This window comes from Saccopteryx leptura, chromosome 1 (assembly GCF_036850995.1).
Source record: "Saccopteryx leptura isolate mSacLep1 chromosome 1, mSacLep1_pri_phased_curated, whole genome shotgun sequence".
In the NCBI taxonomy this organism is placed as follows: domain Eukaryota; kingdom Metazoa; phylum Chordata; class Mammalia; order Chiroptera; family Emballonuridae; genus Saccopteryx; species Saccopteryx leptura.
The window spans coordinates 259,463,246-259,481,689 of NC_089503.1; the positions used below are offsets into that span (position 1 = coordinate 259,463,246).

At 51.9% G+C, this 18,444-nt stretch overlaps 1 protein-coding gene across 2 annotated transcripts in view; it reads left to right on the forward strand.

The window, feature by feature from the left end:
• Nucleotides 1-7,342: 7,342 nt before the first annotated feature.
• Nucleotides 7,343-18,444, forward strand: part of MAP1S (microtubule associated protein 1S) — a 31,889-nt gene continuing 20,787 nt past the window's right edge. For both annotated transcript variants that reach the window (XM_066349615.1, XM_066349625.1), the window contains exons 1-5: nucleotides 7,343-7,500; nucleotides 8,554-8,655; nucleotides 10,066-10,148; nucleotides 11,045-11,185; nucleotides 11,791-14,143. In XM_066349615.1, the coding sequence (XP_066205712.1) occupies nucleotides 7,359-7,500; nucleotides 8,554-8,655; nucleotides 10,066-10,148; nucleotides 11,045-11,185; nucleotides 11,791-14,143 (2,821 nt within the window). In that variant the 5' untranslated portion in view covers nucleotides 7,343-7,358. The remainder of the gene's footprint in view (nucleotides 7,501-8,553; nucleotides 8,656-10,065; nucleotides 10,149-11,044; nucleotides 11,186-11,790; nucleotides 14,144-18,444) is intronic.

Sequence of the window (18,444 nt, forward strand, 5' to 3'; positions counted from 1 at the left end):
AACCCAATGTCCACAAACAGGTGAAGTGGAAAAATAGTGAATAATTGATACCCAGTTTTACAATAAGAAAAAAAAATACTATAGTATTTGCAAGGATGTGGAGAGATTGGAACTTCATACACTGCTGGTGGGAATGTAAAATGGTGCAGTTGCTGTGTATGGGGCAGTTATGTTAGGCTTGCTTGTGGGTTTAGCAGCTGCAAGCACTTTGCTTGATTAGTGTGTGAGCATGTGGCAGACGCACATGTGCATAGCCTATATAAGGCTATGGGTGCTTCCCCTGGGGATCAATTCTCTCAGATTGCTCTCCTGCCACCCTGAGCTGCAGTTTTCCTTGCTCCCTTGTTCTTACTGCTAGTAGCAGATTTTTCTTTGTTTATTAGCTCTTTCCCTTTTATTATTTGCTTACCTGTCCTTGTGAGCCTGCAATAACCGGGTATGGCCCGACGCTTTCTGGCTGTGAAGTTTTTCTACTGTCTGTCCAAATCCAATGTGAACCTGCCTGGCCTTAGCCACTGGCATTACACTATGGAAGTAGGTCAGCAGTTTTTCAAAAAGCTAAACATGAAATTACCATATGACCCAGCAATTATTCCACTGCTAGGTATAGATTGAAGAGAATGGAAAGCTGGTACTCATCAAAAACTTGTACACAAATGTTCATAGAAGCTCTATTCACAATAGCAAAATGATGGAAACAACCCAAATATTCACCAATGGATGAATGGATAAACACAATGTGTGGATCCACACCCATACAAAGGAATACAACATGAGTAAACCTTAAAAAGCTTATACTGAAAAAAAAAAAGAAAAAAAAAAAGATTATACTGAGTGAAGGAAGCCAGACAGAAATGGCGATACATTGTATGAAATGTCCAGGACAGAAAAATCCACAGGGACAGAAAGTACCGTATTTCCCCATGTATAAGACCCACCCTATTTCAAAAAATTTGGGGCCTAAAAACTGTGTGTGGCTTATACAGTGGTTGTAGTTTTTTTACTTGTATTTCCCATTTTTTTACACAAATGAGGAGTTGTATGAATTTTATGATGAGTAAAACTTGAGTTCAATAATTTTATGAAATACATTTTTTTTTCTTCAAATTTTGGGCCCCAAAATTAAGGTGTGTTTTACACACGGAAGCGTCTTATACATGGGGGATTATGCTAGATTAGGGGTTGCTGTGGCTGGAGGGGGGATGGGGAGTGACTGTTAATGGGGACAAGGTCTCCTTTTTTTTAATTAATTAATTTATTTGTTACAGAGAGAGGGATAGATAGGGACAGACAGACAGGAACGGAGAGAGATGAGAAGCATCAATCATCAGTTTTTCATTGGGACTCCTTAGTTGTTCATTGATTGCTTTCCCATATGTGCCTTGACAAGGGACCTTCAGCAGACCGAGTAACCCCTTGCTGGAGCCAGCGACCTTGGGTCCAAGCTGGTGAGCATTTTTTTTTTTTCCCCTCAAGCCAGATGAGCCCGTGCTCAAGCTGGCGAGCTCGGGGTCTTGAACCTGGGTCCTTCCGCATCCCAGTCCAATGCTCTATCCACTGCGCCACCGCCTGGTCAGGCACAAGGTCTCCTTTTAAGGGGATTGTAATGCCAGTGGCTGGTGGCTGAGGCCAGGCAGATCCACATTGAATTTGGGCAGACGGTTATAATGCCAGTGGCCGAGGCCAGGCAGGTTCACACTGGATTCAGGCAGACGGTAGAGAAACTGCGGAGCCGGAAAGGATTGGGCCATTCTATTTAATAAAGTCTCACAATGGCAGACAAACACATAGGCAGGGGAAACTACCTCTCAGGAAAACAAACAGCAAAATGGCCCCTCACAGCAGTGAGCAGGCAATCCACGCATCTGCCATCCCTCTGAGTGCAAGCACCCATAGCCTTATACAAGCCATACACATGTGGCGCAGCCTCGTGCTCATGAACTAATCAGGCCAAGGGCTTGCAACCGGTAAACTAGCAAGCAAGCCTAACACAGCTACCCCACATTCCACCCCTTTAGAGTTGTTTGCTTCACAATCTACATGAGAGGAAACAGAGACTTACAGCAACAGCAAAAGTTACACAATAATTACAAAGGTGCCCTTCACAGTGTCTCCCTGAGCACTTTGCCCAGGGTGTCACCTGCAGGCCCACCTCTAACTCCCTACCCCATGGCAGGTAGGAGGGCCTGTATAGTCCAGGGCTGTGTCCATGGAAACCATAAAGTGTTCTTGGTGCATCTCTGCAACTGGATGAGAACCACTGCAGGAAGGCCTCCACAGGTGCCACGGCCACCTCCATCAGGGTTTCTCATAATACTGTCCATGAGTTTCTCATACTACTGTCCATCCATCAAGAGAGTCAGTGCACCCTCTGGTCGCAGTCCAAGGGTCAGTCCACGATAAGACAGCCCAGCTGTCTGTGCAAATCACCAAAGTAAAGGTGCATTACAGGCAACTAGCCATACAGCGCTTTATTAATGTGGGAGACTGCAAGTTGGCAAAGGCCTTGCAGTTTAGGACTTTGCCAAAGGCCAAATTCTTCCCCCACACCTCCATATTGGCTATGAAGCTGAATATTTGCGCTCATCCCATTCCCCCACTTCACTTGCTTGCTTAAGTTGCTAGAAGCAATTTACACACCCTTCCTCTCACCATTTGTTTATTCTGATGTTGGTTGATTTCTGTTATGGGGGTTGGAGGGTTTCCTGCACTGGGGGAATTCTTGGGTTGCCTTGGAGATATGTGACTATCTTATTGGAGACTTCCTTATTTGCATATTGCTCTGCCCTATAAATAAAGCAGGTATGGGGGTGGAGATGCTTTTTGCAAGCTATCTTTGCGTTGCAAAGAGACCTCCTGATCCCATCTTTTTTTCTCTTTGAGCTTATTTTCTTCATTCCGCCCTTCCCAATCAGGACCTGGAATTACTAGCTACACTGGTTCACGGCATTAACAGACCTCAGCACCTTTGTATAGCGTGCTGTCTGTTGCTACAAGCCCCATCCAAACCCCTCAACAAGCTCACAGCACCCGGCAAAGTCAAACACATTCAAGGCCTGTGTCACCTTAACAGTTCTCTTAGCTGCTGCTGCTGTAAAAAGAAAGCACTTATTACCATCTAATGCCAATACCTGCTGCACATTAGAAGGAGACCAGTGGATTGCCAATTTCACATGGGGCCTCAGGCCCCTGTCCATCCTTATCGGACAGGTCCCTCACCCTTCTCCCTATACAAACTGGAACAGCAGGTCTTGGGGGTCCTCCTCTCCTTCAGTAGTCTCCATCATATAATCTTGAAACTGTGCTGCCCATGCACCAACCATTTTATTGGTAGCTGCTGGGCCGTTCAACTCAGCAGCTGGAATCTCTGTCCTGGTTTAAGCTGTTGCCAAAGCTCCAAAAGAACCTTATTAGTCGCCTGACCAGTGGTGGTGCAGTGGGATAAAGCTTCAACCTGGAATGCTGAGGTCGCCTGTTCAATACCCTGGGCTTGCCTGGTCAAGGCACATATGGGAGTTGATGCTTCCTGCTCCTCCCTTTCTCTCTCTCTCTCTCTCTCTCTCCTCTCTGAAAATTGAATAAATAAAATCTTTAAAAAAAAAAAAAAAAAAAAGAACCTTATTAGGCTTGCCATCCAATTTCTCCCTATCTGCGCCAGCCACAATTAAGTGTACTCACATCTGTGTTCGGGTAACTTTCACAGGCCATTCCTCTTAGTCGGAGGGGCAGCACGGGCAGCAGCCCTCACAGCTTTGTGATTCTGTTCTACCTCCAGCTCCCCAAAATCTGCTACCATCTGTGTATCTGTGTTGATGGGCTGTCCCACATATGGGCCTTGGATCGCCACTAGTGACCCAAAAAGGTCTGATAGGGCACTGCAGAGGATAAGATCCCGCATCTGGCCATAAACACTTCCTCATCTGGTCCATGGGACCCTGGGTGGAAAACAGCATTCTTCATACCTAGTTCCTGAAGGACCTTTGCTAACTCACTATAGCACTGACACTGACTCACTGCCCCCAACAAGCCCCCAGCATTCTGCCAGACCATATAAATGGCATCCACTCTAATAGGGTATGGTTTCCTGGGTTGTCATGGCAGGTCTGAAGACACTGCCTCTAGGAGAAGTGTGTGGTAATGACAGACAATTTCTCCATCTCTGTTCTGGAGAGCATGATGCCATCCACTCCTATGTGCCACCACCTCAGTAGCCAGGCTGCCAGCAGCTCCATGGGTTTCTGCCTGAATTGTGCCCCCAACTTCATCAGCTGTGCCTGGATATAGGGCTGGACCACAGAGTGCTTCAGTATCTGTGGACGAGGCTGTGGTTGCCCCAGAGGGACTCTTTGCTGCTGGGATTTTACCTTCTTGGCTACAACTGACTGGGCTCTGAATCTGCAAACAGAAGAGGAGGAGTTGGAAACACCTGCTCCTGCTGACTCAGAGCCACCTGCCGGCAGGACTGCAGCTCTGTTTTCCACATCCGTTTTGGCTCCTGTGGCTGCCAGCTCTCAGCCTGAAGCTGACTCTTGAGCTCTTGAACCTGCAGCTGTTTCTCCAACAGCTATTATTGTCAACATTCAGCTTCCAAGGCAAACTGCAGCTGGTGAACCCACAATTCCTTCTTCAGAGACTGCTCCAGTTCCAGGTGCCATTGGTGTTCAGCCTGCACCTCTCACTGCAACTCTCTGACCGGTAAGCCTTCTTCCCCAGCGCTCACTCCAGTTCATGCCATTGCTGGTTTTCAGCCTGCAGTCTGACTGGCAGTTCTTAGATCTGCAGCTCTTTTTCCAGTGACCATTCTAGCTTGTGCCATTGTTGCTGCTCAGGCTGAAGCTCACCCAGGAGCTCTCGACCTCAGGCCACCTTTTGCACAGAGCTCTTGATTTCCTCTGGCAGTGCTATAAAAAACACCCAGCCTACGGCCCCCAAAAGGACATCCATGGGGAGCCATATGCTGGAGAACAGCAACCACTCATCTACCCCACCCTTCAAGGGTGTCAGTGACTCCATACCAATCTGCTCCAAATCCTACCCATTATGCCAGATGTAATGCTGGTGGTTGAGGCCAGGCAGGTTCCCACTGAATTCAAGCAGACAGTAGAGGAACGGCAGAGTTAGAAAGTGTCTGGCCAAACCTGTTTATTGGAGGCTCGCAAAGACAGGCCAGTGAATAAACAACAAAGGGAAAAAGCTAATAAACAAAGGAAAACCTGCTATTTGCAGTAAGGTCAAGGGAGCAAGAAAAATGTCGCCTCTCAGTGGCAGGATCTCTGTTCAGGGGAAGCACCCATAGCCTTATATAGGCTATGTTCACGTGCCTCTGCCACATGTTCACACCCTAATCAAGCAAAGTGCTTGCAGCCGGTAAACCTGCAAGCAAGCCTAACACAGCTGCCCCATAAAACCCCACTCCTGACATTGGTGAACATGATGAAGCCCATGTTGAAATGAGAAAAATATTACCAGGGGAAGAAAATGAGAATGTCCAGCAATCCTGAGAACCCAGGGTTCTGTTTTCCTCACAAATGCCATTACCTTGACCCCTGGTAACTTTGAAACAGGCACGAGGCTGGGCATGGACAAAGATAAAAGGGCAATGACCTGTGTCCAATTACTGTGATTTCAGAAATGGTCCCCAGATGCTTCTTCATCTCTGGAGAGATATTGCCCACTCCCCAAACCATATTCTTCAGCCTGGGGACACTCTGGGATAGGAAAAATGTCAGGGCTTCAGAGTACTAAGAATATCAGAGGTCTATGGGGGTACTCTTCCCTCCTAATCAGACTCTGGTAGAGACACATCTTGACAAATCAGGGTCCTTTAAGACCAATTAGAATGAATAACTCACATCCTTGAGCAGAAGGAAAAATAGAAACTTCAGTCAGAAGGTCCTGAATTTGAGTCCTGACCGAATCAATAAATACACATGAAGGAATAAATGATTGATTGAATGAATGAATGAATGGTGGGCCAATGGGCTTTTCATCCTTATTCCACAAGCCTTTATCATACACTGTCCAGATGTCCAGCCTTGCCTGCACAAGGCCAGGGCCCTAAAGAGGCCTTAACCTGGTCTGCTTTCCAGCAAGCTCCTATCCTAGTGGGGGAGACAGAGCCTGGCACAAACATTCCTACTCTCATTATTGCTCAGAGCAATAATTTAAAAAATTATCTGGACAGATAACTCAGTTGGTTGGAGTATTGTCCAGAAGTGCAGAGGTTGCCAGTTTGATCCCCAGTCAGGGCACATACAGGAACAGCTCAATGTTCCTATCTCTCTTTCTCTCTCTCCCTGCATGAGCAGCCAAGATAGAGGGAGGGGTACCAAGGAGGAGAAGTTGGAATAGAGGAAGTATGCTAGGGCCAAAAAGAGAGAGAAGAAGAAGTAGATTGCCAGAACGTTAGATGACATGTGGCCAGTGACTACTACATGTTGACCAGGGAGGAAGTTGGGCTAAACAATTCAGATAATAAAGCAAAGGCCAAATAATTCTGCTTCCCAGATCTTTTCATTTGTCTTGATTTCTTTTGTATACCTCCAAGAGACAGGGAGCTCACTCCCAAGGAAGATAGCATGGGCATGGACAGCTGTTAAAATGTTTGATGAAACTTAATTTTTCAAGTAGTGGCTGCCAAAGGTAAAAGGGATGAATAAGATTGTTTGGGGAGGGAGTTGGGCAGTCAGTCCCTGCCACAGGCTGAATCTGGAATCAGGCCCACCTGAGTTTGAATCTCTTCTCTACCATTTATCTGCCTGAAATTACTTTAATAACGGCATCTACCTCATAGGTGTTGGTGCATTTATTCAATGAGTTAATGGAATAAAATGCCTGGCACACAGCAAATGCAGAAGTGTTTTGCTCTGCTCCAGGTCCAGCGTGCTTAAACACACTCTACTTTGCTAACTTTAAAAACACTCTTCACATGCTCTAGCCCTACCACCCACACCTGGCAAACTCTGACACATTTCTCAAAGCCCTAGGTATAAGGGCTTTTCTCTGTTCAAGCCCCGAACTAGGAAGCTGGGAATATCTGGAATTGGTTCTGATTGGGCCTACTGTGATCTGATGCGAACTCCCTGAGGACAGGGATTCTGATTGGCATGTAGTAGGCATGCAGTCATAGCTTGATGAATGGATGGATGAATGGATGAGAGAGAGAGAGAGAGAGGGGGGTGGGGGGGCCGGGGTACCAAGCGAAGACCCAAATCTCGGCAGGACTTCAAAGGGCCTGTAGGGAGCAGATAACCCGCGGGAGGAGGACTTCCGGGTGGAATCATCAGCTCTTCCTGTACGGCCCCTTTAGGGGGCGGGGCCAGTAGGGCGGGCTCCTGCCGCATCAGGGCGGTGCGAAGATGGCGGTAGCGGTTGCTGAGGCGGCAGCTGTAGCAGCCGGGCCCTGGGCAGCTGAGGCGCCGAGCTCGCTGTTGCTCGTGGTGGGTGGCGAGTGTAGCTGCCCCGGACTGTTGAACTACGTGCTGGAGGAGCTCGAACGAGGTGGGGCAGGGGTGAGGCAGCCAGGCCCGGGGGTCGGGGGTAGAGTGGAGGCCCGGAGGGTGGGGCAGCTGGGGCGGGAGTTGGCTGAATTCAAGGAGCTGGGGCCCCTGGGGGGAGAGGGGCGGTGGCCTGGGCAGGGAGATTCGGGTGCCGGGGGTTCAGATTCCCTCACCACCATTAGGCGGACGGCACAGGCGGAGGCCGTGCGTGTCCGGCTTGGGCTGGGCTGCTCTGCCCCAACCCAAGTGCAGACAGCGTAGGGAACACGGCCCAGCTTTGGGATCCGCACGATTGGGCAAAACAGGTGATGGCTTAGCTTCCGCCTGCCGGGCCTGCTAAGAGAAGAGCGGCGTCACCTCGAATCCCTGGGTCTTAATAGTTTGGATGCCCTGAAAGGAGGAGCAGAGATGGAGAGGCTGAGCCGGGAGCCCCAGGGCCCACTTTCCGTGGATCCGCTAGGAGCTGCTAATTGGGGTGTGGGCGGGTGCGTCCTACCCATGGGATTTGGCACCAGGAGAGGTGAGTCATAGGTGCACCCGCAAGGTTTAATTCACCTGCATCCACTTGGCACACCGGCTCGCGTGGTGCACCCACACTGTGGTTGGAGGACATTCATCTCTCCAATCTGCAGGGACGTGGGTCCATTGCCTGTCAAGTGAAATGGCAGCACATGCAGTTCACATGCTTGGAGAATGTTCTCTTCGCAGGGCACAGGGTGGGAAAGACTGCTGTCACAGGGTTAACAGTGTGTGTGAAAGGGGGTGGACCCAAGGTGAGTGAGGAGATGGAACCAGTTTTAAAATTGCATGGTGTTGGGAGGGCGCAGAAGGATGCAAAGGGTTTAGCAGACCTGAAAGGGGAGGCCGACAATGGGAACAGCTGGTGCCATGGCCCAGCGGTGGGAATGTTCCTGGTAGAGGGGAGGAGCAGTGAGACCGGTGTTGGGGGTGGGGCAGATGCTGGAGGGGAGGAGATGACTGAGATGATCAAGATGTGGGGGCAGGGTGAGGGGAGGGGGCTAATTTCCCATCTCGATTTCCCTCCCCTGACTAGGCCTCAGGTCCTGGGACATTGACCCTAGCATCTGCAGCCTGGATGAGCAGCTCAAGGTCTTTGTGTCCCGACACTCGGCCACCTTCTCCAGCATTGTGAAAGGTGAGGCTGGGGACCCCTTGTGCCCTAGCTGCTCCCTTTTATGTTCATTGGGCAAGTGTTCTCTGAATCCCTAAACAGTAATAATACATCTGAGATCTGCTGAGTAGGGGGCAGGGGTGAGAGTGGGCCCTGACCCAGAATTAGCTCCCTTGGTCATCAACAGCCCACAAGGCAGTACTCATGTTTTTGTCCCCATTTGACAGATGAGTCAGCTGAGGTGTGGGGGACAGGGAGTTTTTGACAAAGTGGCTTTTTGGAGAAGTATCTAGGCTGCTGTGTTAGGTTGAGGGAAGGGCCTAGGCAAAGGGACAGGGCATCTGGAAAGTGAGAGGTGGCTGGGTGGCCTAGAGGATGGTGTATGGGCTTCATGTGGCAGAGAATATGTTTGGTTCATGGCCATGACCCCTGCACAAGGTCACAGGGTCAGCTATATAGCAGCTACTCAGTAGATGGGGAGCTGAGAAAAGAGCAAAATCTAGGGGGGGAGTTAGGATGCTTGAGCCAGCCCCACATAGCCTGTGACTCCCTAGGGATTCTGTGATACTCTGGACTAACAGAATGCTGAGCAAGGTCTGGGTGTAGCCTGCAGCTTCCCCACCCGAGCCAGCCTTTTGAGTCACCTCCAGGCTGCTGTGGGAGGGGAAGGAAGTGACCCGTCACCTCATTGTCCCAGCAGTTCTGGGTAGCTTCCTGACCGCTCATGGGATGGGGTACTGGAAATCCTGTTTGGCCTGTGTGACCTCAGTGGCCACTTCCCCTCTCTCTGCCTTGGTTTCCCTATCTAGATAGGGCAATATCCAAGTGTGTGATAAGAAGCACATGATAAACTAATAAAGGCTTACTAGCTGTGAAGGGTCCTTGCCTCTAGCCTCTGGGCCTGATGCTGTATATTGGAAGCACATCTGGGGTCCATGGGCCAGACTAGACATGGGAACCCAGAATCAGCCTCACTCCTCTTTTGTGGCTCAGGAGGTCTCCCTGTCCTTGCCTTCCTCCTGTTGCCACTCATTCAACCCCACCTGCCACTTCCCCATCCTCCCACAGGATGGGCCGCAAGGCCCATGTTGTTCCCTCCCTGGGCTCAGGCTCCTTGCCTATAAAATGGGGGTGACGATGGCATACCCCACAGGGCTGACAGCTGTGAATTGGGCCTCATTAGCAGTGGTGGCCTTGTGGTTACTGCTGTTTCCAATGGGAGGCCTGCTGAGGTAGGCTTATTGTTCTTACCTCAATCTGCCCTGTGACACTGCCATTTAGGCCAGGCCTGCCTGGCTGGGGTTCCCAGGAAACAGATCCTGGAGGGGCTTGTAGCTGCCTGGGGTCATACAGGGAGGCAGAGTTTAAGCCCAGACAGCCTGACCCTGCGCACATGGCCCAGCTCCAAACTAACAGGGTCCAATTCCCCCGCAGGCCAGCGCAGCCTGCACCACCGAGGAGACACTCTGGATACCCTCGTCCTCCTGAACCCATCAGACAAGTCCCTATGTGATGAGGTAGGAACCAGTTAGCTTCTAGAGGGAGTGGGCTGCAGAGAGGGATGCCAGGTCCTGGGGGACAAAGAGGTAAACTCCCTCCCCATCCTGCTTCCCCTGGCACTGAGTCCTGGCTCGTTCCCATCAGGCTGTGTGGCCCCCAGTGACTTGCTGTCTGGAGCCCATTCCCTCATCCTGATCTCTTGTGTCCCTGACTTTGTGCTGCCTGAAATCCTCTTCTTAGCACCCAGCAACAGTGCCCTCTTCCCCAAGAAGCCTTCCCCACCCACCATGGCTCCAGCTACAATTTATTCCCTCACCATAGGTGATGATGGAAGCAGATGGAATCAGAAAGGCTAGAGTTTAAGAGGAAAGAATGGGATTAGGAAGGTCTAGAGGTAGGAAGTGGGAAGGCGAGACCTGATTGATCTTTGCATTTTTTGTGTATTCTCTGCCTGGGCCGTAGTAGTTGTATGAATTGACTTCTTATTCTAGCTTGTGAATATCTCTGTTCTTCACCCACATATCTATGAGATAGATGAACAAGATGGTGCCCCAGGGCATCCCTGTAGAGAACTCAAAATGCTCCCTCAAGGGGCTCAAGAGAGAGAGCTAGCCCCATGGCGTTGGGTCTAGGCCACAGGGAGAGGTGGACTTGAGGACACTCTGAAGAAATATATAGAGGAGGGAGCACTGGAGCTAAGCTTTGTAGGATGATCAGGAGTTTTGGGGGCGGGGGCAGCAGGAGGCCTGGAGGCTGCATTCTCAGCTTCTAGTTAAGTAACAGCCTGTCTGTGGGGTAGGGACAGAAGTGGGGGGGATTATATGTAGATTTGGGGTTGGAGGCCACCCCAAAGGGGGATGCTAGTTATGGCACTGTACAGAATAGGGCTTTTAACTGTCTCCCCCTCCTTCAGCTCCGGAACCTACTCCTGGACCCTGCCCCTCATAAGCTTCTGGTGCTGGCTGGGCCCTGCTTAGAGGAGACAGGGGAACTGCTTCTTCAGACTGGGGGCTTCTCACCCCACCACTTCCTCCAGGTCCTGGGGGACAAAGAGGTAAACTCCCTCCCCATCCTGCCTCCCCTGGCACTGAGTCCTGGCTTGTTCCCATCAGGCTGTGTGGCCCCCAGTGACCTGATGTCTAGAACCCCATTCCATCTTACCTCTGTGGAAGGATGGTAGTGACATGTGTTTCTCCTATTGTCAGGGCACAATCCCATCATTCACTACAGAGTGTGCTTCAAGGGTGGGCCTGTGGATTAGCAGACATCCCAGAGGCCTCAAGTGGCACCCCAGATTCCATTCGGGAGTCCTTAGTCAGATGGGGCAGATGAGCAAAAAAACTCTGAAAACCATTTGTTCACATTGCTGTGAATGATATAACCATGGTGAGAGAAGAGACAGTGAGAGGGCAGGGAAAGCCTCCCTGGAGGGAACAGCAAGTGCAAAGGCCCTGAGGCAAAGAGAATGAGAAAAGGCAAGAGAGAGAGAGGAGGGCAAGGAGTACCTCAGGACTGGGGAAGGATTGGGTTTTTGTCCTGAGGGTGGCAAGTGACTCTTGCAGACCTAGGAGGCAAGACAGGTATCCTTGCCCAGCTTTCCCAAGTTGCTAGGTGTTGCCTGGCTCCAGGTGACCCCTTAACCATTTTCCCCCTCTGCAGATCAGGGATCTCTTGGCTTCTATGCCCCAACATGCAGACCTGCCCAAGCTCACCATCACCTGCCCAACCTTCGGCAACTGGGCCCAACTGGCACATGAAGTGCCTGGCCTCCAGGGTGTGCTCTGGCTGCAGCTGAACCCACCAGTGCAGCGGCTGGCCTGTGAGGGCCTACGTGAGTTCCTGGAGTATGTGGCTGAATCACTGGAACTACCATCCCCCTTCGAGCTGCTTGAGCCACCATCGTCTGTGGGCTTCCTCAGGCTCGCCCGGCCTTGCTGCTACATCTTTCCTGGTGGCCTTGGGGATGCCGCCTTCTTCGCTGTCAATGGTTTCACCATGTTGGTCAATGGTGGCTCAAACCCCAAGTCGAGTTTCTGGAAGCTGGTGCGGCACCTGGACCGGGTGGATGCTGTGCTGGTGACACACGCTGGTGCCGACAGCCTGCCAGGCCTCAACAGTCTGCTGCGGCGCAAGCTGGCAGAGTGTGAGGAGGCTGCGGCCGGTGAAGGCTCTGGGGACGACAGGCTGCGCAGGCTTATCTCCCCGGGCTTGGGCGTCGTGTTCCTCAATGCCCGTGGGGCCACCTCTCGTCTGGTGCGTGGTGAGGATGAGGCGGAGCTGGCCCGGAGCCTGCTGGCTCGGCTGGGCATAGAACCCCTACCGCTGAGCCGTGGACCGATGCCAGCTGAGCCCACTGTGCTCTTCCAGAAAATGGGTGTCGGCCGGCTGGACATGTACGTGCTGCACCCACCCTCAGCTGGTGTTGAGTGCACATTGGCTTCTGTGTGTGCCCTGCTGGTGTGGCATCCCACAGGCCCCACCGAGAAGGTCGTGCGTGTGCTGTTCCCTGGCTGCACACCACCTGCCCGCCTCCTGGACAGCCTGGTCCGCCTGCAACACTTAGGATTCTTGCGAGAACCTGTGGTGACTCCCCAAGACTTGACAGGGCCTCGGCGCACCCAGAGCAAGGAAAGTGTGAGCTCCCGGGATAGCTTGAGGAGAGAGGGCCGAACTATAGTGCCTTCCAGGCCTGCCCAGGAGCGCCCTGGGGTGGCCCGGAATGAGCCACCACGGGCTGAAGCCCCTCGCAGAGCTGAGAAGGAAGCTAGGCACCTCCGGGAGGTGAAGAAGAACCCCAAGCCAAGTGCCCCTCGGACCCAGCCCAGAGAGTTGCTTCGGGCATCCTCCACTGTGGTTGGCAGCAAGAAGACGAGTGCCCAGGCAGCCCCCAAGCCCCGAAGAGCACCCAACAATCATCGCTCAGGCTCAGGTGTCCCATTGGCAGGGAATGGGCCCTGCAGCCCCCCTAGATTCCGGTGTGGAGAGGCCAGCCCCCCCACAGAGGTCTGCAGCTCCCCCGTCCCACAGCTGGTGGCCACACCCAGCCAAGGGAGCAGCCTGGAGCTGGGGCTGAGCTCCACAGGGAAGGACAGTGGCAGCTTAAAGACTCAGGAGCAGCTGGTGGCCAGTGGCACCCTCCCACCATGTACCCCACCAGCTGAAGCCCACCAGGGCCCCGCTCAGGGCAGTAGGCGGCTGTCACTGAGCCCACTGAGGGGTGGGGAGGCAGGGCCGGATGCCTCCCCCACAGTGACCACACCTTCCCTGCCCGCTGAGGTGGGCTCCCCACATTCTACAGAGGTAGATGAGTCCCTGTCTGTCTCCTTTGAGCAGGTGCTGCCACCACCCCCTGTTCCCATGAGTGAGGCAGGGCTGAGCCTCCAATTTCGAGGCCCCCGGGTACGGCGCTCAGCCTCCCCGCATGATGTGGACCTGTGCTTAGTGTCACCCTGTGAGTTTGAGCACCGCAAGGCCATGCCCCTGGCACCAGCCCCCACATCCCCTGGCAGCTCCAATGACAGCAGTGTCCGATCCCAGGAGCCAGCAGGTGCTCTGAGGGCTGAGGAGACTCCACCCACGTCTGTCAGTGAGTCCCTGCCAACACTGTCTGACTCTGACCCCCTGCCTGCTGCCCCTGGCACTGCAGACTCAGATGAAGACATGGAGGGTTTTGGGGTCTCTCGTCACAACCCACTACCCGACCCCCTCAAGGTCCCCCCACCATTGCCCACCCCACCTGGCATCTGCATGGTGGACCCCGAGCTGCTGCCCCCCGAACAGGCCCGGCTGACAGAGAACCTTGGCCGTACCCGGAAGTCCCTGGTTCGCCCCACCTCCAGCACAGCCACCTCCAAACCCACTCCAGTAATCTCTGCCAAAACCAAGGGGCTGGCTGGTGGGAACCGGGCCAGTCGGCCACTCAGCGCCCGGAGTGAGTCCAGTGACAAGGGAGGTCAGACACTCCTGTCCAGAAAGTCCTCAGTCACCAAGACGACCACTAGAGGCCCATCCGGTAAGTACCTGGGGCTTGGGTTACCAGCCCAAGTCCTGTCTATAATGCTGTATGGCCTTAGTCACACCTGCCACCGTCTCTGGGCCTCAGTTTCCTCTATAAAATGGAAGGTCTGGCCTTACTGTTTAATTGACAATTCCCAGTTGCTCAAGCAGTGCTGTCAGTGGAAACAGACAGTGAGCACATCTGTCATCATGGATTTGCTGGTAGCCACAGTACCACAATGAATGAAAAGAAACAGGTGAAATTAATAGTAATCATTTTACTTAATCATTTATGTCAGGGTTCTTAAGACCAGGTCCAGGTTGAAGATTGGCTGAGAGGGCCTGACTCTAGTCGTGGCTGCAGTGTGAGAGGACACAGAGCAGGACCTGCAAAGGGAAAATACATGGAGGGAGTTGGGCTCCTACCTCCTTGTTCCTGACCCTATCCCCGGGCATTCCTGGAGAACCAGGCACAAACTTCTAGAGTCCTCTCCCAGTGGATTCATACACCATTTATTTAATTCCTGAGCAACAAGCTGTGATGACACAGGAGAAGTGGCCTCTACTGGGGGCCCATAGACTCAGCCACAGGATTTTGGTTGGGAGCTGGTCACATCAATACCTCTGCCTGGCTTGTATGATAGTTCAGACTCAGAAAGGAGAAAGCCAGCCTAAGCCACATTGCTGTACAAATGGTATATAGACTTGGCAAGCCACCCTTGTCATTTACAGAACATTGGGAGCCCTTCTGAAATCTGTTCCCAGTTGTCACTGGCAGCCAGTCTGGTAAACAGGCCTTCCTTAAGGAGAGCAGTCTCAAGCTTGTTGTGCTGACCTTCTTTTCCAGTTTTCCTTAATTGATGAGAGATACAGAACATGAAATTTACCATCCTAGCCTTTTTTTTTTTTTTACAGGGACAAAGAGAGGGATAGATAGGGACAGACAGGAACGGAGAGAGATGAGAAATATCAGTCATCAGTTTTTCATTGCGACACCTTAGTTGTTCATTGATTGCTTTCTCGTATATGCCTTGACCACAGCCTTCAGCAGACCGAGTGACCCCTTGCTCAAGCCAGCGACCTTGGGTCCAAGCTGGTGAGCTTTGCTCAAACAAGATGAGCCCACACTCAAGCTGGCGACCTCGGGGTCTCGAACCTGGGTCCTCTGCATCGCAGTCCAACTTAGCCATTATTCAGTAGCAGTAAATAAATTCACATTGTTGTGCAGTCATCACCACCATCCATCTCCGGAACTCCCTTCACCTTGCAAAACTGAAACTGTCCCCATTAAACACTAACTTCCTGTTCCCTCCTCCCCTCAGTCCTTGGCAGCCACCATCCTTTCTGTCTCTGAATTGGACCCCTCTAGGGACCTAATATAAATGGAATCATAGTATTTATCCTTTTGATTTATTTCACTTAGCAATGTCCTCATGGTTCATCCATGTTGTAGCATGGGTCAGATTTTCTTTTTTTTCTTTTTTGTATTTTTCTGAAGCTGGAAATGGTGAGGCAGTCAGACACTCCCACATGCGCCCGACCAGGATCCACCCGGCACGCCCACCAGGGGGCGATGCTCTGCCGCAATCAGAGCCATTCTAGCGCCTGAGGCAGAGGCCACAGAGCCATCCTCAAGCGCCGGGGCAAACTTTGCTCCATTGGAGCCTTGGCTGCGGGAGGGGAAGTGAGAGACAGAGAGGAAGGAGAGGGGGAGGGGTGGAGAAGCAGATGGGCACTTCTCCTGTGTGCCCTGGCCGGGAATCAAACCCGGGACTTCTGCACACCAGGCCGACATTCTACCACTGAGCCAACCGGCCAGGACAGATTTTCTCTTTTTAAGGCTAAATAATGGCTTCGGTCAGTTAAGAGCATCATCCCGAAACAACAAGGTTGCAAGTTCGATCCCTGGCACATATGGAAACAACCAAAAAATGCCTGACTGAGTGAAACAACCTTTGCTTCCCTTCCCCCTCACTTCTCTCTTCCTTCCTCTCTCTGTCTCTCTAAAAAAAATTAAATTAAAAAATCAGGCCCTGGCTGGTTGGTTCAATGAATGGAGTGTCAACCCAATGTATGGATGTCCCAGGTTCAATTTTCGGTCAGGGCACAGGAGAAGTGACCATTTGTTGCTTTTCCCCTCCCTCTCCCCCTTTTCTCCCTCATCCCATCCCAAAGCCAGTGGCTTGATTGGTTCGAGTGTCACCTCAGGTGCTGAGGATAGCTTGGCTGGTCTGAGCACGTCAACCTCAGGTGCTAAAAATATCTTGGTTGATTTGAGCAATGGCCTCAGACAGGGGTTGCTGGGTGAATCCCAGTCATGACGCATGCGGAACCTGTCTCACTGTCTCCCTTTCTCTCACATGAAAAGAAAGCTATCCAGGCTGATAGCTCAGGAGCATGGAGATTGCTGGTTCGATTCCCTGGTCAAGACACATACAGGAGCAGCTCGATGTTCCTTTTCCTGTCTCTCAAAAAAATAAAATAAAATAAATGATTGAATAACATTCTATTGTATAAATGGACTGGCCACATTTTATTTGTTCATAGACAGTTGCTTCTACCTTTTGGCTGCTATAAATAATGTGGCTGTGAACATGAACAAACAAACATCTCTTTTAAGACCCTGCTTTAAATTCTTTGAGATAAATACAGAAGTGGAATTGCTGGATTATGTGATAATTCTGTTTAATTTTTTTGAGGAACCTCCATATTGCTTTCCACAGGGACTGCACCATTGTACATTCTTTTTTTTTTTCAAAGTTGGAAACGGGGAGGCAGTCAGACAGACTCCCGCATGCGCCCGACAGGGATCCACCCGGCATGCCCACCAGGGGGCGATGCTCCGCCCATCTGGGCCGTTGCTCTGTTGCATCCAGAGCCATTCTAGCGCCTGAGGCAGAGGCCATAGAGCCATCCTCAGCACCCGGGCCATCTTTGCTCCAATGGAGCCTTGGCTGCAGGAGGGGAAGAGAGAGACAGAGACGAAGGAGAGGGGGATGGGTGGAGAAGCAGATGGGCGCTTCTCCTGTGTGCCCTGGCAGGGAATCGAACCTGGGACTCCTGCACGCCAGGCCGATGCTCTACCACTGAGCCAACCGGCCAGGGCCCCGTTGTACATTCTTACCAACAGTATACAAGGGTTCTGGCCCTGGCTGGTTGGCTCAGTGGCAGAGCGTTGGCCCAGCGTGTGGATGTCCCAGCTTTGATTCCTGGTCAGGGCACACAGGAGAAGTGCCCATCTGCTTCTCCACTCCTCCCCCTCTCGCTTCTCTCTCTCTCTCTCTCTCTCTCTCTCTCTCTTTCCCCCACCTCTCCTCTCCTCCTGTAGCCATGGCTCAATTAGAGTGAGTTGGCCCTGGCAACTGAGGACAGCTCCATGGCCTCCGCCTCAGGCGCTAAAAAATGGCTCGGGTTGCAACTGAGCGAGAGTCCCAGATGGGCAGAGCATCACCCCCTAGTGGGCTTGCCAGGTGGATCCTGGTCTGGGCGTTTGTGGGAGTCTGTCTCTGCCTCCCCTCCTCTCACTAAATAAGAAAACAAACAGAAAAAAACAATATACAAGGGTTCCAATTTCTCCACATCCTCATCACTTATTTTCTACATTTAAGAAAAATATTTTTTAACTCGGAGTGCACATTCCCAATGGCTGCTGGGCAGGCCTCCTCCATACAGGCTGCTCTGGGTTTTTGTTGTTGTTGTTTTTTTTTTTTGGTTTTTTTTTACAGAGACAGAGAGAGATAGTCAGAGAGAGGGATAGACAGGGACAGACAGACAGGAACAGAGAGATGAGAAGCATCAATCATTAGTTTTTCATTGCGCATTGCGACACCTTAGTTGTTTATTGATTGCTTTCTCATATGTGCCTTGACCGCGGGCCTTCAGCAGACTGAGTAACCCCTTGCTTGAGCCAGGGACCTTGGGTTCAAGCTGGTGAACCCAAGATGAGCCCGCACTCAAGCTGGCAACCTTGGGGTCTCGAACCTGGGTCCTCGGCATCCCAGTCCGACGCTCTATCCACTGCGCCACCACCTGGTCAGGCTGTTGTTGTTTTTTTGTGTGTGTTTTTTTTTGCATTTTTCTGAAGCTGGAAACAGGGAGAGACAGTCAGACAGACTCCCGCATGCGCCCGACCGGGATCCACCCGGCACGCCCACCAGGGGGCGATGCTCTGCCCATCCTGGGCGTCGCCATGTTGCGACCAGAGCCACTCTAGCGCCTGGGGCAGAGGCCACAGAGCCATCCCCAGCGCCCGGGCCATCTTTGCTCCAATGGAGCCTTGGCTGCGGGAGGGGAAGAGAGAGACAGAGAGGAAGGCGT